The 26,836-nt window shown below is 36.0% G+C and overlaps 1 protein-coding gene across 1 annotated transcript; it reads right to left on the bottom strand.

Annotated features, from left to right (window-relative positions):
- Positions 1 to 5,666: 5,666 nt before the first annotated feature.
- On the bottom strand, positions 5,667 to 14,401 carry LOC131042225 (glycerol kinase). Its single transcript, XM_057975556.2, has 4 exons — positions 13,806 to 14,401; positions 12,991 to 13,212; positions 6,314 to 7,304; positions 5,667 to 6,124 (listed from the first exon to the last, which is right to left on the bottom strand). Exons 1-4 carry the CDS (start codon positions 13,937 to 13,939, stop codon positions 5,879 to 5,881), a joined length of 1,593 nt encoding a protein of 530 aa, XP_057831539.2. The 5' UTR covers positions 13,940 to 14,401; the 3' UTR covers positions 5,667 to 5,878.
- Between the last annotated feature and the right edge of the window lie 12,435 nt (positions 14,402 to 26,836).

Here is a 26,836-nt window from a genome sequence, read left to right as displayed (position 1 = left end):
ATAGAACTCTCTCGACAGAGAAGCAGATTAACTCCAAATGCCCCCCAAACATCCGCGAAGTGGAGAGACTGACGAGATTGCCACCAAAACCCACAAAAAACAAGACCAAACAACCGAAAGGGGCTAAAAGTTAAGGGGGTCCCTATCTGAGATGGGGTGATGTGTGATTAGGTCACAACAAGTAGGAAGCAACAAAGGAGAAATAAAAGTGTGTGAATGCTATCCACAGCTACACTTCACAACACGACACACTTTAAGAGAGTCAATGAGGCCTTTTCAATGCATATAGTGAGGACCTTGCAAGGCAGCATTCATCAAAGGTTATCCCAGCCAACAGAGGAGCAAGTGCAAAAGTATGGAGCATTGTTCATCAAATATCCCTAGTTCACATACATAAGAGTTCAAGGGTGTTCATCTTCACCCTAGAAGCTTCCAAGGTACCTGACTAACAAAATGGTGTTGTTGGAGCTCTTGAGACAATTGGTTTCATATGATAAAACCCAAAAGAATAGACACAAGGCTGGAATATATTTTTCAATCTCTATTGAGAAATCAGTTGAGATCTGCCCATCAATACTACTGAAAAAACAGAAGAAGAATTGAAGTTTTATCCTCTTGTCATCTATCCATCACAAGCAAACTTTGATCCATGTGCCAACATAAGGAAGATTAATGGAAGCAGGCACAAACATAATGTAATGTCCCTTTTTATGAAATACCCTAGTTTGCCTTGGATTATAATTCTTAGTACCTTTAACTCTTAATAGTAAAACCCAGAATGTCTTAACGTCTTACACATGGATATGACAGAGAGTTCCTTACTTGCTGTGAGTTCAATCTGCTTTTTTTCGATGTTCTTCCTCCTTATAATATAGTATCAAATTACTGTATTAAAACAGATTATGTTGGCAGTAATGTATTGTATTCTCAGCCCTTAGATTATATTGGCAACATAGGTTATATGTTAAATATATTTTAATATGTGTGCAATATATTATTATCTTATGTCAAACTGAACCACATTATCTTCTGATCATAACAGTCATATCGGACTGTGCTGTCAGCATTCTCTTATGTTATATTAGAAATGATATTTCTCAGATTCGTACCTATTGCAACTTCCTATTTATTACCACCACGGATGTTATCTTATCTTTTTCTATTTCCTTATTCTATGCCCCTTTTTCTGGAAAGAGATCAGTCTCTTTTAAAATACTCCTACGCTTATGACTTTTCCCAATGGACATGTAAAGCAGAGTTATGACTATTGATCGCAGCCTTTGGTATCTTGATTTGAAACGCTAACTTATAATAAGCCATTGGTCAACACAAATGGTAATTATCATTGAATATTAATAATTATTTGTGAATATTTCTAAATAGTAATATGTATAAAACAAATAAATTAATAATCTAAATAAATAGATATAAATACTCAAATTAGAAGGAATTCTCATGGGAATTTATAATGATTGTAAATGATTCATTTAATAGAGTAATATAATAATAATGTACAAGAATAAATAGAGGACATGCACACACACACACATAGAATATAAATAGTCCCAATATAAGGGCTATTACACATAAGCCACATCTTGAAGACTATTGGATAAATGCTAAGAATGACTTTGAAGTGAGGAGAAAGACGTTTTCTTGACTACCAATTTATATCATAAAGACTTGCAAACTCTTCCCCATTCCAAATCAAGTGCAAGATGATGGAAGGCGCCTCCAACGTGCCTTTGAACAGGAAAAACAAAAGGAGATACAAGTTAATAGGAATGAAATAGAAATCACCGAATTGGAGGAAGTGATGAAGCCTGTCCTAACATACACACAAAGGTGGGCCGACATACAAGTTAAGAAGCTCAAAGAACAAAATGCAAAGTTAACCTATGATATGATGGGGAATTAGGATTCCCAATCATCCGATGATGAGACAGAGAGCATGAGCTTTGGGGAAGGGGCAGTCCAAACATCTCATCCTAAGGGATCTAAAAGGAAAGAAAGTCACAAGGAAGGATCAAGACAAAAGAGACAAAAGACTAGTGCTGATCATCCTTCCACTTGCACTTCATCTCTTCAAGAAAGTTCTATGAACCGGGCATTAGTCACAAAAAGTCAATCATTAAGGAAGAGTGAAGGCCAAGGTGTGAACGGATCCTTGGAGTCCACTATACAAGATAATAGAAGCGGAAGAGCAGCCCAAGGAATAAGATTGCCACCAAAGGTTAATCTGGTTATACAAGGACAAATTGTAGATGATACAGCTGTAGTGAATGAAGGTGTAAAGATCATGGAAAAAGATGTGAACGAAGGAAGGAAGTCTCCTCCTCGAGAATATCAAGGACTCAATAGATTAGAAGAGAGAGAAGAGAAATCAGCTATCCCTACATGGTTAAGAGATAGAATGACTAAAGAGGTAATAACAGTGGAAGAGGATACAATAGATAACTTGGAGAGTTTCTTGGAGAGAATTGGCAAAACAATTGAGAAGAAAGCTACTAAATTTTCCAAGATCACAAGGGATAGTATGGGGACATGCACATTACATATAGCTACTCCAAGGGTGGATAAGACAGATGATGAGATTACTCTCGATGAATATGATGTTGAAACCATTGACTTAGGGCCTACTACATCCGGACAAGAGATCAAAGAGTTGAATGATTTTGTAAAGGTAGCCCAGGAGAGACTAAAGATTGTATGGGAAGATAAGAGGCGGTTGGAAAAAGGAACTAGATGTCCTAAAGGGCTATGTTCAACAACTCATGAAGCCAATGCTTCATTCATTCCCCCAGTTGTGCTTCCATCTAGAGTCTGTTCAAGATTTAGAGGGAATAAGGACTACATCCCAAGTTGTGAGAAGATGGATGGATAATGCTTTTGCTAAGGCAAGAGAATTTGTTAGCGAGTCACTTCTATCCAAGACAAGATCCAAGTTCTACTCACCTCATGTGAGGAATTCAGCAGTGTCAAGGAGCTAACCATTCCACGGATGGACATCCCTAGACAAACCTTAGTGGATGGTGGAGTGATGGAAGTTTGCCAAGCATGTGATTTCTATAGATGGTATTGCAAACTCGAAATGAGGAAGGATATGTTTGAGGAAATCAATAGAAATTGTGCATGAGTTGAGGAAATGATCAAGGACAAAGATGAGAGAGTCCTCATCACAACTGAGGTGATACTCGAAGGAGGGTTGAAAGAAGGTGAGGATGTGACTGTTGATAAGCTGATGGAAAGAGTGAGATGTGTCTTTTTCAGGCATATAAAAGCAATTTTAGAGGAGCATCTAGATGACATTCAAGCATTCATGACACTTGTGAGCAACGTTCAAGACTTAGAACCTGATTGGGAGAAAGTATTTGCTTCATCCTTGGCTGACTTAGCGGAAAGAGATAAGGGGAACAAACTTCTAGATGATAATTTGTTAGGATCCATGTGGCATCAAATTTTCTAATTGGAGGATTCATCCTCGTAGTTTGTGCCAAGAAAGCTGTTACTTTCTCATTGGCTGATATTTAATAAAGTTGCAAATTAGGTATTTGTGGTTGTAACAAACCCTAATTAGGGTTTAGTTGGATCAATCTTGGCCATTGATTTTAGATTGATCTTGGCCCTTCATTTGTATTTGGAGCTCTATATAAGATGCCTCATTTCATTTGTAACTCATAAGAGACTTTGGAGAATTGTTTCTATAGTGCTGCCAGATTAATATAAGACATTGAAGCTCGGTGACTTTATATGCTATCTTGGAGTATTTGCATGGTTTTCTATCTTCTCGAGTCAAAATTTAAATTTTCTCAAGTCGTTTTAGTAAAATGGAAGTCTTTGTGCATGATTTATTGTGAAAATCTTATGTTCATACCATTTACAATTTGTTGATTATAAGTTGTAGTGCATGTTTAGTCTAAACTCTCAAAATAAGCTCGACTTCGATTACTTCCCACTCATTGATATGCATACCTTTTATAGTATTGATGATTGTTAGTAGTAATTTGAATATCATTAGCTATCCTTAGAAGATAGCATCAGCTTTGCCTAGTTGTTCATTTGCATGATGAAACAAAGTATGGTTGAGTTTCGCTAGATGGTCCATTGTCCCTTGCATTTTAGGATTAGATTAGGATTCCTCTTAAACCCTATCCTTTTTCACTTTTTTTCAAAAATCATTAGTAGTAGTAAGCAAAGCATGTCATTGAAAATCATTTGAAATTAGACGCATAGGGCATTTCCTTGCTTTTGAGTGATCATCTCCTAGAACCATTACGTAAGCCCCCTTGGATTACCAACAATCACATCAACCATTGAGACTACCTACACATCAAAACCTGACAGTATAAACTTTGGAATCATCTCAAGTGATCATTCAACTCAGCATTTGGGAGGATTTTGTTCAAGAGAGGATAGAGTATTCAATACTTTATTCTGTATTTGAAGTGTCACAAAACACAAATCAACAGTTACCTCTTGTCATCATAGTGTACAGTTCTACAAGGACATCTTTGGCTATTTTGAAGGTGCCACTAGGGTTGAGCTTGTAAGGAGAGTTGTAAAGATAACGGTGGCCCATTGCACCTTACCTAGTTGAATAACGTTTCCATTTAAACTCCTATCTTTAGTTACTTCTTGATATAGTATCCTAACTAATACAAACAAGCTAGTTTTTCCCATTTTGAGGTTTTTAGGATATCTACGGTTTGTTTATATTTCTTTCTAATTGTATACTATTATTTTATTGCTCAACATTAATTCACTTTCTACTACTATAATTCGCATTTTGATTCATGTCATTTTGAGTTGATTCTATTAGCGGTAAACATCATTGAAGGCCTGCTTTTAATTTCAGAAAAAAATATTTATAAGGAATTTCAATTTACAAATCAGGAGGTTATCAGTTCTGAACTCTCATAGTAATGTTTTAAATATCAAATACTACACCTTCAGATTATTGGCTCGGAGATCACTTTAGTAGAAAGTGTGCATTGTTCTAGATGCTGTTTCATGACCAGCCTACCTGCATCAAGTGTTATTTTTTAATAATGCTGTGTAATTATTGACACTTGTATTTTTCATTTGCGACTTTTTCTAATTTGTACCTGTAAATAGGTTTAGTTGTGCTGAAAAGAAGAAATACTATACTATTGACGAGATGCTTTTCTCAATCCTTGATCCTAATATGTATTTTGTAATTTACAGGCCCTTGTAGCATAATCTTCTATTAGGTGAATAATGAACTAACATGCTTTGTAGTCAAATGAATGATCAATTTCCTTTTGGATGAGCAGCCAAGATTTGAGAGGTAATTTTTCTGTCAAGATACACCAGAAAGTTTTGTAGCATAAACATTCAAATCACATCAACTGAGGAAAACTTAGATTTTGATTTTATGCAATCTCACTGAGTAACAAAGGCAATTATATTAATTTCAGGGTTCTGGCAACATAGAAAGATTTTCCCATACAGATGCCAACCCTTTCTTTCAACCATGCTTAAATATGTTATTTATGAATGTAATCAAGCAGGTTACTGAAATTCAAAAGTAAAGAATGTTTAACTTCAGTTCATTGGGCAATTATCTTCGAGCACATGCATCTTTAACTTTCCTTCAAGAAAACCATTCTTTGTCAGTTATTAAAATTTTCTTATGAGCAAGGAAATTGATCAAAACACCAGTACATTTATTTTGCACTCTTGGAGGCACCATTCAGTATTTAGATAAACTTGAGAGGCAGGTCAAATTTCATAAGCTTTGGAAAGCAATATTGGGATGCATTATAACATAGAGAATACATGCACAGTGATTTATAAATGTAAAATGTTCCTTGAAAATATATGTTGTTCAGACAAAGGCAATAAACACAGGACTGCATCAGAATGAAAGATTTGCAAGGTCAAATGTCCTTTCTACAGCCTTACACCATGACTCATATCGTTTCTTTCGGTGCTCATCTTCAATTGTTGGATAAAATACCGTAGGTTCTTCCTTTTTAGCTTCGGAGGAAAAGACCTGCTCCTCAGTCCAAACACCAGTGGCCAGACCTGCAGCATATGCTGCACCTAATGCAGTAGTTTCTGTATCTGCAGGTCTTACAACAGGGCTTCCCAATAGATCGGCCTGGGTAAAAGAGCTCAGTATCAGCAAGTTGTATTTATCTTGATAAAGATAATACACAATATTAACAAAAGATCCAATTTTCAGTGCTTAATTTGAAAGTTCCTTGAAATGGAAAATTTCTATAGTCTACCTAAATGAATTGGACTTGAATACAATATTCAGAGTGTGGAAGGGGAATATATAACTTACTTGAATCTGCATTAGAAGGTTATTAACTGATGCCCCCCCATCGACTCTTAGAAGAAACTCTCCCTTCTCATTTGTCCTCTCTTCTTCTTTGGCATCCATGCTCATAGCATTTAAGACTTCTTTTACTTGAAAGCACATACTTTCAAGCACAGCTCGAGCTATGTGAGCTTTTGTTGTGAATCTCGTAATTCCTATACAAACTCCTCTAGCATCATCTCTCCACCATGGAGCAAACAAACCATTGAAGGCAGGAACAAAATAGATGCCTCCAGTATTTTCCACTGTTCTGGCCAAATCTTCAATTTCACTGGCACTCTGAATTATGCCCAAACTATCCCTCAACCATTGTACAGCAGCTCCTGCAATGGCTATAGATCCTTCCAAGGCATAATTTGTTGGTGCACTTGGACCCAGTTTGAAAGCCACTGTACTCAATAACCCATTTTTAGACACAATGGCTTTTTCACCTGTGTTCAAAAGAATGAAGCATCCTGTGCCATAAGTGCTCTTTGCTTCACCTATCCTGCAAGATTGACCAACCATGGCAGCATGTTGGTCTCCCAAACACCCAGCCAGTGGGGTTCCAGCAAAAGGCCACCCCTGAACAATTTCCCCAATCACTTCAGCATTGCTAACAATCCGAGGGAGAATGGATGGAGGTATGTTCAAAATCTCAAGGGTAGGCTCATGCCATTCAAGGGTTTTCAAATCCATCAACATGGTTCGAGCCGCATTTGAGCAATCAGTTACATGACTGCCTTGAACCTCTGTTCCATCCTTCCCTATTGTTTTAGCACCCCCAGTCAAGTTCCAGATCAACCAACTATCCACCGTTCCAAATAATGCGTCATTGTCTTTTACTGCTCTTTTAACATCATCTACTGATTCCAACAACCAAAGAAGCTTCAGAGCACTGAAATATGTACTTATTGGCAACCCAGTAGATTCCACAAAATGATTTTTGCCATTCTCAAGCTCCTTTTCTAGCCTCCTGCAGATCCAACCAATTTAAACATCACACTTAAAATAAGATTCAGTTTAAGATAACAAAATGAGAACGTAAAGCTTCCAAAAGTTGCAAACTCTACATGGAAATTATTTTTCATAAAATGGCTGGCACAACACTCTGTTTAATTTGAAAGATAAGTGTAATCAGGAGCCTACAATTACTAGTCATGCATATAAGAAATTGATGATAAAGGCTAGAGTGTGATCTTATCATATTCGTTAAAGTGGGGATATGTTTGTAGAGCTTAAAACTATTCAGTAGCTGATTCTATGAGCTGATTAATTAGTTGCAAAGAAGAAAACAGAAAGTTCTCAATGATGCAAGGAAGAGATTTCTACTAAGTTCCATTCTAACCACACTCTGGAAATTCACACTAACTAGGACAAAAGTTCCAGTTCCACCTCAGAATGGAACTAATAATTTCATACTTGGGACTTGGGAGTATGGTTCTTATACAAAAGACCAAAATGCGGCCTGCAATTATTAACAGCTCCAATTTCCTAGGTTACAGCTACATCTCTTCCTTCCCCTTGCTCACAATGAAAAACCTATCATATCAAAACTAGTTGCAAGCTGAACAATTGTGTCAGTGAGAAAGGCCCCAAATATTAAAAATTCACAAATTTGGTGCATGAGTCAAACGCAGCTTTAGAAAGTGCATATTTAATTAGCCAAGATGCATTTTGATATATTTTCTGATAAGGTTTGTATTTTTAAAATGCCATAGCAAAACCATAGGGACAAACATGCTCTTCAAATTGTCAAGGTGGATTTCTAAAGCTAAAGATATGGTTGTAAGTGAGCATATTTTCCAAACAAGGATAGCAGGTTTGTACAGATTTTGCAGTCAAAGTTTGGTTCAAATAAATTTCTTCCATCTTCACATTAGCAATACAGGCATTTACAAAAAAAAAAGATAATGGAGTGAGCAGGACAGACATACATATCTATTAACTGCTAGAAGGCCAATTTTTCCTTAAATTTGTGAAGGAGTAACTGCCATGATGATGACCCAGGTTCAAACCTCACTGGGATGCTTAAAGTTAAAGAGGCTACATTGAAGTAAGCCACATGTGAGCTAGGCTGGGTACATGTCCTATGCAAATTTGGCAGTATACAGATCCTTAGGACATAGATTCTAAGCACAATGGTGATCTCTGCTTGATGGGTAATCAAACTGTGAGTGCATGTTATAATTATAAAAATTTAGCAGAATAGAAACCCTTCAAAGACTTCTAAGGCTGATGGTGATCTAAGCTTGATGGTGAATTCAAACAGTAAATGAGTGTTGTTATTAGGAAAATCTGGTGCTTTCGAAAAACGTCGGATAGTTTTATAATAACTATCAGGAAAATTTGCCAGAATATTAACCTCTTACACAGGTTCTAATCTTAATGATTGGGGACAAATAGGAGAGTTTGGCATAATAGAAACGACTCAGACACAACTTTTAAGCTTTATGATGATCTAAGATTGATGGTGTATTCAGACTTTGAGCAATATTATGATTAGGGAATTTAGTACTATAGAAACCCCTGAGATGCTGCTTCAAAAACAAATGGCAATCTAAGCTTTGATTGGGTATTCAGAACACTAAGGCAGCGCTCCATTATGAAGGGGTGCGACTCTTTTATTAGGAGATAAGAAGAAGATGTAAAGGGGAGCAAAAACGCATTGGGAGAAAAGACAATTCATGACATCAATTTGGATTAGAAATCAAATTAGCAGATCAGCAATTCCATTCCTATATTAGGATCAATCAAGGAATTCAGAATCTGGAATAAAATTCAGAAAATAAGGCAGACCCCAAATGGAGGAAAAGCATCAAAATCAGAACAGAAGTCCTTATCTATAACAGGGAATCGAACAAAAGGAAATCAATCAATCAAGGAAGAACAGAAGCAGTTTCAGAATTAATACAAATAGTCAGCAGACTTATGTATCTCCAAGTATTTGGCCTTAAATCAAGACATCTAAGTTGGTAAATTACATTTCTTTAATATACTTCATATTGCATTTGGTGATTCTAGGGCAAAATAAAGGAACATTCCCAATAGGGGACATTACAATTGGCATCAGAGCACCGTTCCTGCCAGCCTGAGGGACAAAGGATAGTTGATGCAAACTAGCCAAAGGGCTCAAAGGGCCTGGGAAAGAGAAAGGAAGAAACTTGCATCCACCAACAACACAATGGGCGAAAAAATAGTCGACAAATTGAGGACCTTCATGGAGCAAACCACTTGAGCTCTCATGGAGCAAAATGAAATAATGACCCAACTTCTCCTCCAAGTCATCCAAAACATGAATAGCAATAATTCTAGATCCAACCAGACCAATGGAAGGGATACCCACTCCAACCACTCTGAAAATAAGAACCCAACAAGGGTATCAACCCCTAGACCAACAAGACCTCCCTTCCTACCTAGGGAAGAACACATGGTAGAGGAAGAAGCAAATAATCCAACCATTGATAATGTGGAAGAACTTGCAGAAGCATACTCAAGATTAGATCCCAAAGTTAGGAGGAATGTCTCCTTTAGGGATGACTGTGATGTTAAAACTCAAATTGCCCCTACTAGGAGAAAAGGGCAACACGACAAAGATTTAAAAGAAAGGATCAGTAAAATGACCCTTCCCAACTTTGATGGATCCGGGAAATTTACGGCACGTTCATGGGTCCAAAAGACGGACACCTATCTTTCACTTAGCCCCATGACGGAAGAAAATGCCATTAAATTCGCCATACTCTACTTAATGGGGATAGCCCATGATTGGTGGCATCATGGCCTTATTACCCAAGGCCACCAACACATAACCACTTATGATGAATTCACTCGAATGATAATCACAAGATTGATCAAAGACACCCCAAATGGTACTTTAAAGAACTAACACAACTAAAACAAGATGGAACCGTAGAAGAGTATGCCATTGAATTCCAAAAACTATTAGTCATGATACTAGAGGTGTCTCGAAGAAGACTCACATACCTATTTATCAATGGATTAAAAGACACTATCCAAGGCCTGGTAAGTGCCCTTGATCCTACATCACTTGAGGACGCAATCCAAAAAGCACTAAAATTAGTCATCACACCTATAAAGGACAAATACCATACAAAGAATCAACCTTTTAACATTCATACAAAACCTTAACCCCCCCCCTCTATCTTACAATGGAAGAAAGGAGCTCATGAACAAAGGATTATGTTTCTGATGCAAAAGAAAATGAGAACATGGGTATGATTGTAATCGAGAAAAACTTAAAAGACGACAAGAAGACCCAAAAGAGAAAGGTTTCTGCTTCAAATACAAGGAAATGGAGGTAAGGACACAAATGTGGAAGCCAAATACATAATATAAAGGCAATGTTTGACAAAGAAACAAAAAGAAATCCAGGCAAGAAAACAAGGTACGATGAAGGAGATCTTAAGAGCATCCAATCGAAAGAAAAGGGACAATAAACAAATGGAGCTTTGTAGAGGAACAAATCTAAGGGTAAGGCCCCCTCCCTGGATCATGGGAGCAGAAAGCTGGGGTTAGGCCCTCTTTCTGGCTCTAAGTAGCTTTTGAGCAGCAACGTGGGGATAGGCACTTTTCCTGGCTCATGGGAGCAAAAAGGTGGAGTTAGGCCCTCTTTCTGGCTCTAAGTGGCTTATGTGCAGCAAGGTGGGGATAGGCCCCCTTCTTGGCTCATGGGAGCAGAAAGGTGGGATTAGGCTGTCTTCCTAGCTCTAAGGGGCATAATAGCAAGGTGGGGTTAGGCCCCCCTTCTAGCTCCTAACAAATCCTTTGATGCACTTGCCTTTTGCAGATTCAAATACTTCTTTCTTTCTTCTTTGGTCTTGCCTGTCTGCAAGGTAAAAATAAATCAATAGATGCATTCTAGTCAATCAGAAGGGATCTAACAATACGTGTGTTTGTGTCTATGCTCCATGTCTACATATGTTTATGTGCATGCTTCGTATTTTATGTGTATGCTCTGTGTTTGGTTCATACCTAATGTGTTTCCAGTATGTCTACTTCATGCACGTCTATGATTACTTTATGAATTTATTTAGAAAAGAACATTCCATGTAATGTCACACTTCTATCCTCATCCTACTATATGTTAAGTTCTTGTGTTAACACAAAGAGGTATCCAAGATATTGTGCATAAGTTGGGTCAAATCAAATCAATCCTTTACATTTTCAAGTGATGAGAAACAAAAGATGAGAGAAAACTTGTCTTAAAATTACAACTTAATATAATATTAGAGTATTGCAGCGAAACGTGGATTACAAATTAGACTCCATGATCATTCTACTATTGCTTGAGGACAAGCAATTTTGGGAAGGGCGGAGTGTCAAGCCCCTGTCTTAGACCAAGCCCTAGCCACTGCAATTATAAGCCCTAGTCACTGCAATTATAGGCCCTAGCCACTGAGCTATATAGTTGAGTATGGACAATTAAATAAATTCAGATGTCCGACCATATCCACAACCTATTTAAAAGAGCCAACTAGGATTAGAAGAAATAAAATAGCAATTTATTTTAGATATTAAATATGACCATCTGAGTTTTATTTAAAGAAGGATGACTGAGATTAACTCTAAGGCAGCGCTCCATTATGAAGGGGCTTGACTCTTTATTAGGAGATAAGAAGGAAGATATAGAGGGGAGCAAAAACGCATTGGGAGGGAAGACAATTGAGGACATCGGTTCGGATTAGAAATCAAATTAGCAGATCAGCAATTCAGTTCCTATATAAGGATCAATCAAGGAATTCGGAATCTAGAATAAAATTCCGAAAATAAAGGCAGACCCCAAACGGAGGGCAAGCATCAAATTCAGAACAGAAGTCATTATCTATAACAGGGAATCAGACAAAAGGAAATCAATAGATGAAGGAAGAACACAAGCAGTTTCAAAATTAATAATAGTCAGCAGACTTATATATCTACAAGTATTTGGCCTTAAATCAAGACATCTAAGTTGGCAAGTTACATTTCTTTAGTATACTTCATATCACATTTGGTGATTATAGGGCAAAATGAAGGAACATCCCAATAGGAGACATTACAAGGGAATTTAGCACTATAGAAACCCCTGAGATGCTGCTCCAAAAACAAATGGCAATCTACGCTGAGATTGGGTATTCAGAACATCGGATAGTGTTGCAATTAAGAAAATATGGAATTATAGAAACCCCTTCGACTCAATTTCTAAGCCTAATTGTGATCTAAGCTTGATGGGGCATTCACACTATGGGAGAGTATTGCAATCTGAATTAGGTGAATTCACCGAAAAGAATCCCCTCAGACATATTGTTTACGTCTACTGGTGATCTAAGCTGGATGCTGCATCCAGACTGTTAGTCGATGCTAGTATTATGCAAACCTGGGAGAACAAAAATATCTCAAACACTCCTTTTAATATTAATGGTGATCTAAGCTTTTGTGGGGGTACTCAATCTTCCTAATCTGATTAGATGATTTTGGCAGAATCGAAACCCCTAGGACATAGTTTATTAGCCGCGTTGATTTAAACTTGTTGCAATATTCAGACTATGGGTGAGTGTTATAATTCTATGAGCAAAACAAACATAAAACCATTCCTAATAAGTTAAAAAATATAGATAGAAATCTCATTAATTGCAATTGCTAAGGTGGGTACTATAATAACTTACCTGCAAATAGAGCTGGTCCTTGCGTCCATCCAGACAATCGCATTGTAAAGAGGACGTCCCGTGCTCTTGCTCCATATAATGGTTGTCTCCCTCTGATTTGTAATTCCAATAGCTTTCAACCCTTTCTCTACTTCTCTACCAGCTGCTTTAGCCTTCTCACATGCTACTTGCATGCATACCCTCACACTCTCCAAAATCTCCATAGGATCATGCTCCACCCACCTAAACATTCCCAGGCAGCAAAAAGGCCAAGCGCATATTTAGCAACTTCACAAATAATCTATACCATCATAAACATCATCTCAAAAACCAAAACAAAAAATATTTCCGAACAAAAATATTCAGCAATCCCATAATTTAACCAAAGGAGAAAAAAACGCAATTCTATAATCACAATTCACAATCTCATGTTAATCAAGAAGAAACGAACAAAATTCTATAATCACAATTCACAAACAACAATTAATCACAACATCATCTCAAAAACTAAAAAAAAAAATATTTCCGAACAAAAATATTCAGCAATCCCATAATTTAACCAAAGGAGAAAAGAACGCAATTCTATAATCACAATTCACAATCTCATGTTAATCAAGAAGAAACGAACAAAATTCTATAATCACAATTCACAATCTCATGTTAATCAAGAAGAAACGAACAAAATTCTATAATCACAATTCACAAACAACAATTAATCACAACAACAAAGCAATCAACCTAAAAAAATCCTGATATGAATAAAAATCAGAGTAATAAAACAATACCCACATTGAAATTCAATCAGAGAAGAGCATTAACAGATTAAAGAAACCCACCCAGCTTGAGGATAGATCTGCCCGAATTCCACCTGATGAGAAGCCACCACTTTTGCATTACGATCATAGATGAAAAACCTGGTGCTTGTGGTGCCCTGATCAATGGATCCAATCAACACCTCTTCATTAGCCATTGTAATTTCTATTCTCTGACTTTTTTTGGAGCCTTTTCACTCCCACGTTAATGTCTCTGTCTTGCAATTACCGATTTATACATTTTTCAGGCTGACATGTTTGATGAGTATGTACCCCACAATATCCTTCGATCTCATCTGCTTTTTTTTTACCTTATCCTTGGAAAAGCTGTCCTGAATTGGCCACTATCCCCTACCTTTCTACTCTTGTCTAGGCAGCCATGACCTTCCCTCGTGGATATATGTTATTTTTTTGAATTTCTTTAGCTCGAAGCTTGGAACCTGAATTTGAAAAACACCCAATTTACACTTAAAAATTTCCTGAAATTCATGAGCATGTGAACGTTCCTTGTAATGAAGGCATGATTGGTTAGATAAAGTAGTTAATTCTTCAACTATATCCACCTGACATCCATCGGTGCACCGAACTCTTATCAAGAATGCATTGATTTTGTCAACGATCTATTGTCATTTTCTTCTTATCATACTTGTATAATTATATGCTTTTCTGCCGTAAAGGTAGCTTGCATTGATTTTGTCACCCGTCTCCAGTCGTTTTATAATATTATTAATTTTATATTAGTGTCCTTTTTAGTTTTCTCCAAAAAATAACCAATTTTCGTGGAGAATTGCTCCCTTAAGTTCGTAACAATGCAGGATATATACTATTTTAATAGTGAAGTTTGTTTACCCGTTGTGATTACCATTTACTATGGGATCATTTTGAGATGGTAATTTATTTAAAATATAATAATTATCATATTTATATTTAGAAAAATTTAGGTAAAAGTGATAGATATCATTATTAAGATAATTAAAAATAAATCAAATTTAATTTACAAACAAATCAAATTTAATTTTTATTTTATATTGTGGGTCTATTTTTTGAAAACAAAGCAAATTCATTTTTTTTTTTTTTGAAAAAAGGTCGAACTTAATTTCTCATTTATATTATGGGTTGTTTTTGTTTTTCTTACACGAATTGTGCTAACCTCTTATAGACCTGTTGCCATTGTAGAATGGCTATTGTTGTAATCATATATTTTTTGGGGAAAGGGGTACAAATTTATAATAAATCAAGAAAGAGCATTACAAAACAACAAAAAATAGTCAACCTAACAACCAGCGAAACAACCCAGCAAAAAAACAAAACTCAATCAACTCTCACTCAAGACTCTCAAATAATCCCTCATATCCTCCATAACCATCTCTTCTAAGATCCAAGAATAATGTGTGGACAAGTGTCCTCAGTCACTGATATGCCACCCCTCCATCTGCTCAGAAGCCCATTTTGTTAAACATTTTACTACCCTATTCCATTCCTGAGGTACATGAGAAAAAGTAATAGAATCTAAAGATCTACATATTCTCTCAATTTGTTTGACCATCAAGACCAATTGTCAGTTTGAACCCTCCACATGTTGCTTATTTAGCATATCAATCACAATCTAAGAATTAGATTCAACAATGAACTTGGTCCATCCAAGAGCACTACTTATTTCTAAACCATAAAGTATAGCAAGAGCTTTCATAAAGTTGTTAGAGCGCTTTCCTTTATACAAAGAAAAGAAGAACCAAACAACCCCCAAATTATCTCTTCCAACTTCACCAATCCCTGCATACCTAGGATTACATCTCGAAGAACCATTTGTCTTAATCTTTAGCATATCATGAGGAGGGGGTGACCAAGAATCATCCTAATGAACCTTACTCGTAGCCTAACGATTCTTCTTAGAATAGGGAGACCTCACACCACATCCCACCAATCCCAACCTCTAAACAACAAACAAATCTCCTGGATCCACAATAACAATCAAGTCACATCCACCAATCCCAACCTCTAAACAACAAACAAATCTCCTGGATCCACAATAACAATCAAGTCACAAGTAGCTGATAAGGTTTCCTACAACAAACTAATGATTCTCATCCACAATTGATGACTCGTCATTTTCTTATCTTGAAAGATCCTTATGTTCCTTTCCAACAATATTTGCCAAAGAATAAAAGAAGGGCCTATATTCCAAGCAATATCTAAAAAGGGAATCTTAGCTAGGGAATTCCCCAAAAGATCCCAAATTTATGTGTTAAGTTTTATTATTATTATTTTGATTTTTAGATGTTTTTATTATTTGTTATTATATTTTTATTTTGTTTATTTTGTATTCATTTGTCATAATTATTAGCACACATTTTTAATATATTTGTTTATGTTTCTTATGTTTTCCCATTCATAGACAATCTTGTAGTGTTTAAGTTTGATCTTAAGCCACTTAGATTGACTCTCAAATTTTGATCCCATCCATTTCCACTAGTCTTTAAAAGTTAATTTGGCACACTTTTTTGCATGACTAATTGACATACCTTGATATTTAAAGGCATTCAAGTTTTAATTAATTCAAATTGTGGATTAAGGAATAATAATTATATAAATATTTTGATTTGGAATTTAAAAGGAATCTATCACATCAAAAAATTCATTCTTTAGAATGTTGTCTTTGAACATTCACCTAAAGACATAAAATTGGTCCATCAAGTGGTTGACTTAGGAGAACTTGACTCTATTAATCCAACAAATTCAACAAAGTATTTTATAATACCATTATATTTACAATCAAATTTAGACACATAAGACAAAGGTGAAGTGAATTCTATATACTCTTTCAAATATTAAATCCATGCACCATAAGGTAGATCCACACTACTTTGCATTAACCCCAAGATGCTTGGTATTGATTCAAGATTAACCAACAAGACATTTTGAGTCTACTCTAATTCCAAGATAGAGAACACACAAAGGTATTATTTCTAGACAGTGGGGAGTGCATTTTACACACCATCAATGGTTTTCTTCACTGTAGTTCTCAAAGCTAAGTGTCTTGTCCATTTGTATCTAATTTCTAATAATAGCATTAATTTCTTATTTTTTAACTCTAATTAATTTAGGTAGGTTAGACTTTATTCATCATATATATATAATTAGCTTATATTAATCCATGTAAGGTATTTTTTAATTATATTTTGGTGGTTTTGTTTACTCTTTTACATAATCTAGTTTTTCCCTAGGGGTTATCCTTCATTAGGTATTTTACGAATATATATTTTGTTGGTTGCTACATCTTATTATGGTGTAAATTCTCTTTCACATATGTGCCCCATGATTGTATCTTTATCTAGGGTTAGTGGCTTATTGAAAGATTTACCTTGTGCCACCCTACATATGCTTAGATTCATCTCTATAGGTCTATTTTTAGATCTAATTAGGTTTTATAGTCGATTTTATTTTCTTATTATTGATATGTTCATATGTGATTTGGAATTATGTTACTTCATCCCTTTATTACCCCTACCTACACATCCTGATTGTGCTTCATTAACATCTATCAAATTTTCATAGTCCATTGTCCCTAGCTACTATTTGTATTTATATTATAGATTTTGAGGTCTTCTTGCATCTTGTTTCTTTTGATCCCTTCATCCTTGTTGATCTTGTGAATTTTAATCCCATGGATGGGTATGTGTCTTTTATGAAGCTATTTCATCATGTTTATGAGCTTTCATCCTTCACAAAGTGTGTTTTTTCTTATCCTTCTATTAGGCATACTCCATTCACTTAATTCAAGAGTCACATATTGATTATATTCATCCAATGGCTTATGATAGTGGCAAGTACATTCCTAGTGAGGATTTAATATGTGATACTATGATGGTCATTGGCAATGTCACACCTTACCTACCTATTTGTGATATAATAATACCTTTCAATTACATTTCTCATACATGTCCTGATAATCCCATATCTATAAATATCTCTACTTTTAATGAATTGTTTTTTTTATATATGACAATATGTTTTATGATAATCACATGTTTCTCTCTCATGTTAGTCCTCAAGTTATTCATGATTGTCTTTCACATAATGATATTTTACCTTATGATAGTATATACTTTGATATTAGTTCATTTGTGTATCTTACACCTCATGTTGACATTATGGTTCTTAGTGAAGAATTATCATATGATGATTTTGATTTGCTTCTAATGCTTATTTACGTGTTCAATCATTCTCGTTTACTAATTTTATGAGTAATTATATGTTGATATTTTGTTGATTGGGGAGTTTCAACTTTATCTATGTGGTAAATTATTACAACAATTTGATCCATCTCATTTGCTTTATACCTATTTTATGAATTTGGTACATGAGTACTTCTTCATTAATTTTATAAACCTAGAACCATTAATTACAATATGGACATGGTGGTACTTTCTCATGATTATATTTTGGTCTTTATTATTATATTAAGCTCATATCTTACACATCTATTAAACCCAACTTTCATCTATGATACCCTCTTCTTAACTTGGTAAAGGCCAAAATGTTCCATGCAACAACTTGTTGTACCTCTTGAGCCTACACAATGGTAATATAACAAATTTATAAAACACATTCCCATTGCCTTGCCTCTTGTCAAACCACACAAGGCTAAATATTTCCATACCCATCATAAAACACATGAATGTTATGCTAATAGAGGCAATGAATTCAACTACAAAGTTTAGGAATTTATAGATGAAGGGAAGAAAAGAACTAAGTATGCTCATGAGCCCACAACTCCCTCAACAAGGTGGAATACATGAAAGAAAATCGTGTGTATCAAGAGAGTAATCATGAAAGTATATTTGGAGAAAAAATAACCATTTATACATAACCCCACAAGAAAATATGTAAACAATATTTATAATCCAATTTACAAAAGAATTTGAAGAATACCATCAGGATGACATAAAATGTATCTGATAAAAAACATCAAACAAAAAATATTAGTCTCCAAAATAACTCACACATGTTGAACAATTTCAGATGCTGAGATGTGGGAGAAGTGAATCGGTGTGTACTCAAACAATTTAATCATTCATTCCATTTACCATATGTGCAAAAGAAAAGAACTGAAAAATAAAAGAGCAATTACACATGAACACAAAGAATTTAAGTGGAAAACCTAATGAGGTGAAAACCATGGTGAGAACTATCCCACTATATTAAAATAGGTTACAAAGTTTTAGACTCAAGGCCAAGAAAGCTCATTGCTCCTGATTATGACTTGTAAGATTAAGGCACACAACCTTAGGGAAAGATACAATGGACTTGCAAACATTGAAGATCACTTCTTTAGGGAAAAATATGAATACAATGAATCAATATTGTTGAATTGTAGATAAGTGCATCCTCTGAAATGTTCATTATAGTTCATTGTTGTTATATATGTGAAATTGAATTCATTACTGCTCAACAACACTTGCGAACCTTTACACTTATGAGATACACCATACACAACTTCACATTCCACATATACTTTGTGTAGTCACATAAATCTGTCAATTCTAATTAAATGAATATTTGCTATTTATTTAATTAAAAATCCACTAGCCATTAGTTAATTAAATTAACATTTAATTAATTCATCTTCAAACATTTTCCTATTAATTAAATAAATTATTCAATTTATTTTAATTCATTCATTCAACCAAATTCACAATCAATTAAATGAATAAATCATATTTATTTCATTTAATCCCATATTCCTCTTTTAAATAAATTAAATAAAATATTTATTTAAATCATTTATTCCCCCCAACTTGCATTTTCCTACAAATGCAACTTGCACACATTTATTGAAATAAATTAATTTATTTTAAATAAAAATCCTATTTTCCCTCACCCACCAAATCCACTTGCAATCCTAACCCCCTTCTAGATTCTTCTAAACCCTTCCTAATTAGCCTAATCCATCCCCTAATTATTGTCACATTCCTAAGCAACTTGGAGTCACTTCTCAAAGACTTCAAAGTCTTTGAAAAGCATTTAATGCTTTGTGTGTTCAACAATCTAAACTCTAAAGTCTTCCAAAACCACTAATGGCTCTTACATGACCATCAATGGCTCTTACATAACTATTTATGGTTATTTCAACTTGCACTCATGTGTCTCCTCAAGCATTTATTGCTTTGACCATGGTTATCCCTTTTGTCTTTGCACAAGAGTTTATCCATTGGATAAAGGCTTTATTATTTGAATAAAGAATTTATTTACTCAATCCAACCTTGACCTTAACTCCCAAGTTAACTCTCAAGTCATGTCAAGCATTTAATGCTTATTCCCTCCCCTCTCAACCTATCTCACATTGACACTTGTCAACCAGGGATTGGGTTGAAAGCCCTCACATGGATCTCAAATCATTCAATCCCGACCCTTGTTGAGATTACTCAGTCTCAACCATCCATTGCTCCATTTTTCCTATAAATAGAGCCCATTTCTTCATAATCCAAATCCTAAAACTTGTATGCATTTAAGCTATAGGCATTTTTAGAGAGCATTTAGCATAAACTACTAATATCTTGTCATTTTGGTTAAAATAAATCATTTTAGTATCAATAGCATAGTATTAGCTTTTTATTCACATTTAGAGCAAATACTTCAATCTCAAACCTCCATAAGCATCCATAGTGCAAAAAGCTGCTGAGAGCAACACTATTTTGGAACCTAGAGAGGAGAGGAATAACACTAACCTTAACACCTATTTCTTGTTGTTTGTGTGTTATACTACCATAGGTTTTTGATCTAACACTTGCCCTTTTTGCAGAGCATCATTTGGTGAACCCGACGTGAATCCAAGCACCCAAAACTTTTTTTAAAAAAACTAACAAACATGTTTGAATATTGAACTTGACACACAGGTCGCACTTTAGTGCTTTTGATCGCGTTGTAGCGCTACTGAAACTTGTTATTCTAGCGCTATTGTTTTTATAATAGCTCTATTATCTGAAGTTTGGCACTATTGTGATTGTTTTAGCACTTTTGTGCTTATTTTAGTGCTTTTGCGCTTGTTTTGGTGCGTTTGTATTTACTGTCAAATTCTTCTTTTAGCGCTCTTATTTCTGTAAAAACGTGTTTTTGGTTAAACTAGCACTTCTATTTTCACACAGACTAGCGCTATTGTAATAGAACATTGTAAGGAAGGCCTTGTAACCGAAAAATTGATTTATTTTAGGCTTGTGGAAGCCCCCCTTAGGTGTGGATTTTACTAACTATTTGCTTTTTGTGCAGGTCTAAAACTCACTTCCTTAAAATCAAAATTTTGTTTTTGGTGTTTTAAAAATTGAACAAAAACAACTTTTCTTTTCTTTCTAGTTAGGATCATTTGTTTTTGGTGCCTTAAAACTGAACAAAACAAACTTTGTTTATTGCAAGTTTAGGCTTAATTTTTCATTTGGTGCTTAAAATTAACAAGACAAATTTATTTCTAGCATCAAACTTAAGCAAAAATTTACAATCCACACTTCAATTTTTGGTGCAAATAAAATTCACAATCAACTTGTCTCAATTTTGCAAAAGCGATTTACTTCAAGCAAACGTGCTTTTTATTAAGTTGACCAGGACTTCATTTTCCTAGTTACTTAAACATATTGCCTTTGAAGTTAAAAAGAACATCATGGTTGTTGGAGCAACATCTCCAATTAGATAGAAAATCATTGCAATGACAAGTTAAAAAAAAAAAGTGTTTTTCGTGATTGGCACACTTGTGCAAAAAGTTGGTCGAGTGGTCCTACTTCTAACACACACTATCCTCTCCCTTGGCTTTCGTGGTCCTAGTGCAAGAGGAAAGTGTTAGTAACACTCAAATTTTTTCTTTTTAAGAGAGGCCTGCCAAGAGACACATCACTCTTGGGAACGACCTCACGTGGTAAATCCTTTGAGCCACTATAGAAATCGGGTGAGAGCGAAAGCTGTAGCCTTGGGTATAGCTGTTCCTATAGTGTAACTTGTCGAAAAGACAAATGGGCCCCACCACAAGTTACAAGGCTCTTAAGTGAGTCACTGCAGAATGAACTTATGTCCAAAGACATCGAAAATGACTAAACACCTTTAAGTAGTAGCCCACCCGTTCTATTGATTGAGGATATTTGTGATATAATTCAGTGCAAGAGCATAGATGGTTTTGCTCCCAAGATACTCACCATACATATTGCCTTGACTAGAAACATAGCTTTTTGAAAAGTCACTTGTGGCTTGATGAAAGTGGTGACTCCCCCATCATAGGGATCATCTATTTGTTATGCTCGTGCAAGACTTAGTATATCACATCCTTACCTGCCACAGTGGGATTCATAAGGTATGTAGTACCAAAGTCGAAGAAATATCAAGATGTGGCCTGAATTTATCACAACTGGCCATTCAACCTTAGGGATACAAAGTGTTTGAAGTATTTTCATTTTGAGTCAAAGACCAGGTACAAATTGAGCCGACTTCAGGCTTTGGAAAGAAAAACACCTAAAATACACTTAAAGGAAAGGGTCATAAAAAGTCCAAGGATTGGGTTGATCTAGACCCATACTCATTTGTGCCTTTTAGGCAACATTCTTGTGTTTGTGTGCTTGCTTTGTTTTCTTGTCAAAGAAGAATCAAAAATAAATTCCAAAACAAGTATTCATCCAACCAAACATCTTTCAAAAAAAAAAAAACAACCAAAAGATCAAAAACAAGAGAAGAGTATCAAACTTTATGACCATTCTTCACATCTTGAGAAAGAAGAATCTTCATCAAAACATCAACTTAAAAAGAAAACCATTGAGTTCAAAGGCTTTGATCAAAAGGAGGAAATTCTTCTATCTAAATAGACAAATCTTTGTCTCTCATAGAGTTTTTCTACATCACATGTGTCTCTACCTTCAAGGCAAAACAAACGAATTTGATTCAGAATCATTAAACTGTAGAGCTTTTATGCAATATAGAGCTTTAAATTATCACAAAAACCAAGGAGGCAAGATTAATCCCAACTTCTTCCCAAACATTTGTATCACATACAACATAACACGAGAAACGCCACCAACGCCCAAAAGGGAAGAGGTAGAATTTGTTCCATTTGTAACACAAAGCTTTTATTGAAGTTAAAACATTTCATCCATTATCTCATTCACACATCATCACTTCATCATTAATCCATTCCAACTCTCAAAACATTAAGAGGTTCTTTTCCTAAGTTCTATTTTGGATATTGCTTGAATCAAACCCATCCCATCACTTTTTAGATTGTTTCTGCATCTAGGATAAGCTCATCCTAAGAGACATATCTACGCAGGTTAAAACTAGTTTATGAGTGAATCCTCTCATTAACTAGGTAGTTAAGTCTGTAACACATCTCAAATTTCTCTAAATCTTATCACATCAAACCTTATCAAAAACAAACAAGCAATTCAAAGAAAGAATTTATGTCACATCTACCTTTAAAGTGCTAGAGATCCGTATGCAAAACACCACACCAACCATAAATCTCTCATTTCATCAACAACTCATCATCATTTTCACCCAACTTCAACAAAGACTTGCGAACAAAATGGCTCATACTAGATTAAGAACTAGACAAATGGAGATTGAGGAAGAAGAGGAGGAAAACATCAATGAATTCCAAGAAGCCCTTGGAGGAAATGTGAATGACGAAAACCCAAGTACTCCTACTCTTGCAACAATAGAAAGGGCCCAGCATAACCCTCTCTTTAACAGACTTTTTGACGAAATACTCAGGAGCAATGTGGATGCTCACTTTTTAAAGCTCGCTCAAGAAGGAGCCAAGCTCCCCTCCGACTTTGATCTTTCCCAATTAAGACAAGCATCAGAATGACAAAGTCACCATGAAGAAGAAAGAGGTAGAGATCCCATCAGATATAACATTCCTCGAGGTAACCCACCACCTCCTCCTCCAAATGAAATAGAGATGTTGCAGCAACAAGTTGAAAATCTCACCCAACAACTTCATAGTGGTGCGAAAACTAATCAATTCTCACTCAATGACATCTATCCCTATCCCTTTGATAGGAATCTTTATATGCCACCTTTTCCACGAGGATTCGAAACACCCAAATTCAAAAAATATAGAGGAAAGGGAGATCCTCATGATCATGTCAGAGAATTTCATACAGCTTGCCTCGAAGTGGCATATGAGGACACATACCTAATGCAACTTTTTCCCCAAAGCTTGGGAGGAACAACCACATCATGGTTTTCCCGACTACCAGGTGGCATTAGGACCTTTGAAGAGCTAGTTCAGAAGTTCTTGGCACATTACTCTCATAACATTGAACGTGATATCACCATGGCTGATCTGTGTAACACTAAACAAAAACCAGGTGAACTATTCTCAGTATTCCTACAACGATGGTGTCAAATGTCTAGCAGACATTCTCTTCAGTTACTTGAACAAGAACTAGTGGAAATATTTATTTCCAACTTAAACGAAGAAATGGAGTTTCACCTGGATGTCAAAGACATAGACTCTTTTAATGACATGATCACCAAGGGCTTAAAATGTGAGTGAGCTCTCATCAAGAAAGGACTTATCAAAATCTATAATGAACCAAAGGATGGTCCTCACCCATGCTTCAATAGTGACAAACCAAGCTTCTAGAAGAAAAACAAAAATATCGTCAACGATGGGGTTGTGGATGCCAAAACTATCAAAAGTGCACAACCTGTGGTTCAATTTACAGGACAAAATCCCCCACCACAGACTAACATAGTTGTTCCTTCAAATCAAGGTCGCATCACATCTCATGATGAACCCAGACCTCATCAACAAAAACAAAAACAAACATACACTCCCTTAGGGGAACCCATCGAAACAGTGTTGCGACAACTGGTTTCTCAAAATTTGGTAACTCTACCTAAAACATCAAACTATGAACCTCAAGTCAAACCTACATGGTGGAGGGATAATAAACATTTTGATTTCCATCAAGGGAGAGGACACAAGACAAGTAATTGTCACAGATTGAAATATCTTATTCAGGATCTTATTGACCGAGGTGAAATTGAAATCAAAGGGCATGACCCAAAAACAACAAACAATGATCATCTGATGTTCAAAAATCCACTTCCATCACAAGATCAAAGGGGTCCTTCCACTTCCAGGAGAGGCACTGATACCAATGATTATACACAGGCTGTGTATAATTATACTATAAATCACCTGTATGATGCCAGTGAACAAATTGCAACTATAACCATCAAAAATCTCAGCTCCAGTTGCAATGTTGTTACACGTCATGGCAAGGTTACCATAAAGGCAGCTCCACAAGGCACCACCTCCATACCAAAGCAGTACAATCTTGTGGAACAATTAGACAAAACGTCTGTGCTTATATCCATTTTAGAGCTATTGCACCTATCTCTATCTCATAAGACAATCTTGGATCAAGCTCTCCAAGAGGCGTTAGTCCCTACAAACCTAAATACAGATCAATTCCAAGCCATGGTTGGAAGTCTAAAGTCATCACCTTGTCTCACTTTTTCCGAAAGTGACAACTCTTCCTTCCAGCAACCTCATAACGCTTCGCTACACATTGAAGGCTTTATCAACCAACATAGGATCAAGTGAGTCTTGATCGACAATGGAGTAGGCTTAAATATTTGTACACTGTAGTTGGTCACCGCTTTGGGATATGCAATAGAATCAGTGGATCCCCGTAAGAAGATCACAATCAAAGCCTATGATGATGCAGAGCGTTCATCCAAAGGAGCTATGGTACTACCAATCTGAGTGGGCCCTATGGTGAAACACATCATTTGTCAGGTTCTGGACCTTCCTCTGCCATACAATCTATTGTTAAGAAGACCTTGGATACACGCCATGCAAGCCGTTCCATCCACCTACCATCAGCGTATCAAGTTCCCACATAACGGTGTAGAGATCACAATCCTGGGTGATGCAAACCCCTTTGCATATTGTCATAATATCAGTCATCAACTAGAGATTACCATTCCCAACAATAGAGAAGCCATCTCTTCCACATCATACATAAGTCTAGCCTCTCTTGCCAGTTCAAACACCACTATACCTAAGCAAGAAAAGCTCAAGATGAAAATAGCAGAGGAAGGTCCTGGGGAATACAATTTGAGTCAACTCTTTTGTGTGGGACAAATGCCCACTTCTCCTAGAACACGTGGAAAACCTCAGCGGTTACTTCAAACACCACTGATCACCCCAGCATGTACTTTGATGCCTTTCATCCTTGGGAAGAGTCAAGAAGAAGAAACTAGAGATGAGGACTTAGCGGAATGGATCTATAAAGATCCCATCGCCACTGATATACTGCAAGCTACACTTCCCATGGATCAGTATGGCAAAGGCCTCATCATTATGCAAAGAATGGGTTATGATGGTCAAAGTGTTTTGGGACCTTACAAACAAGGAAGACATGAACCACTACTGCCGAAATTAAAGCCCAAAGATAATACAGGCCCAGGCTTTCAAAAGGAGATATTTCCTAGCTTAGATTCAAAGGAAAACCCAGCAAACCACTATATCATTCTATTGCAAAGAGGACACCTTTTATTAGAAAAGCAGCATCAAACACCATCACAACTCCCCCACTGAGGCTCAAAATACCAATCATCCCACCAATCAAACCAATGATCCCATCATCAGCAGCAATAACATCAATAGCACCATTAGCAGCAACAACTATATCAGAACCTACAGCAACATCTACAACACCAGCAGTTCCAGCAGAAGCAATAGAGTCAACATTATCGATACTCCCCATATCGGATTCATTGATCCCCATCATCCTTCCTGCAGCACCGATCATTTCATCTACAAAGATATATCAACCGATCACACCTACAATGCTTAACACAAAGGACATCCCAGTATGGTATAGTAATCGAATACTGGAAAGTGATTCAGAGACTGAATCACATGAATGGGAATTTGATTCCATCCAGCTTAATACTTCAAATGAGAAAGACACATCACTACCTCCACCTCGCAAAGACATCCCTATTTATGGAGAAGCACAGATAAAGACTTCTTGGGTTCCTGAGCTGGAAACTTCTTCCAC

This window comes from Cryptomeria japonica, chromosome 5 (assembly GCF_030272615.1).
Source record: "Cryptomeria japonica chromosome 5, Sugi_1.0, whole genome shotgun sequence".
Lineage (NCBI taxonomy): Eukaryota > Viridiplantae > Streptophyta > Pinopsida > Cupressales > Cupressaceae > Cryptomeria > Cryptomeria japonica.
Note: the sequence above shows the minus strand (reverse complement) of the source record. Positions and strands in the feature narration are given on the sequence as shown.

What these genes read in the sequence shown, in the direction of transcription:
- LOC131042225 (XM_057975556.2), bottom strand. Translation starts at nt 13,939, where the DNA reads ATGGCTAATGAAGAGGTGTTGATTGGATCCATTGATCAGGGCACCACA. An exon ending in CAGATCTATCCTCAAGCTGG is followed by an intron (nt 13,213 to 13,805) that starts GTGGGTTTCTTT and finishes GGGAATGTTTAG; the next exon opens with GTGGGTGGAGCATGATCCTA. An exon ending in AGGACCAGCTCTATTTGCAG is followed by an intron (nt 7,305 to 12,990) that starts GTAAGTTATTAT and finishes TTGGATCTGCAG; the next exon opens with GAGGCTAGAAAAGGAGCTTG.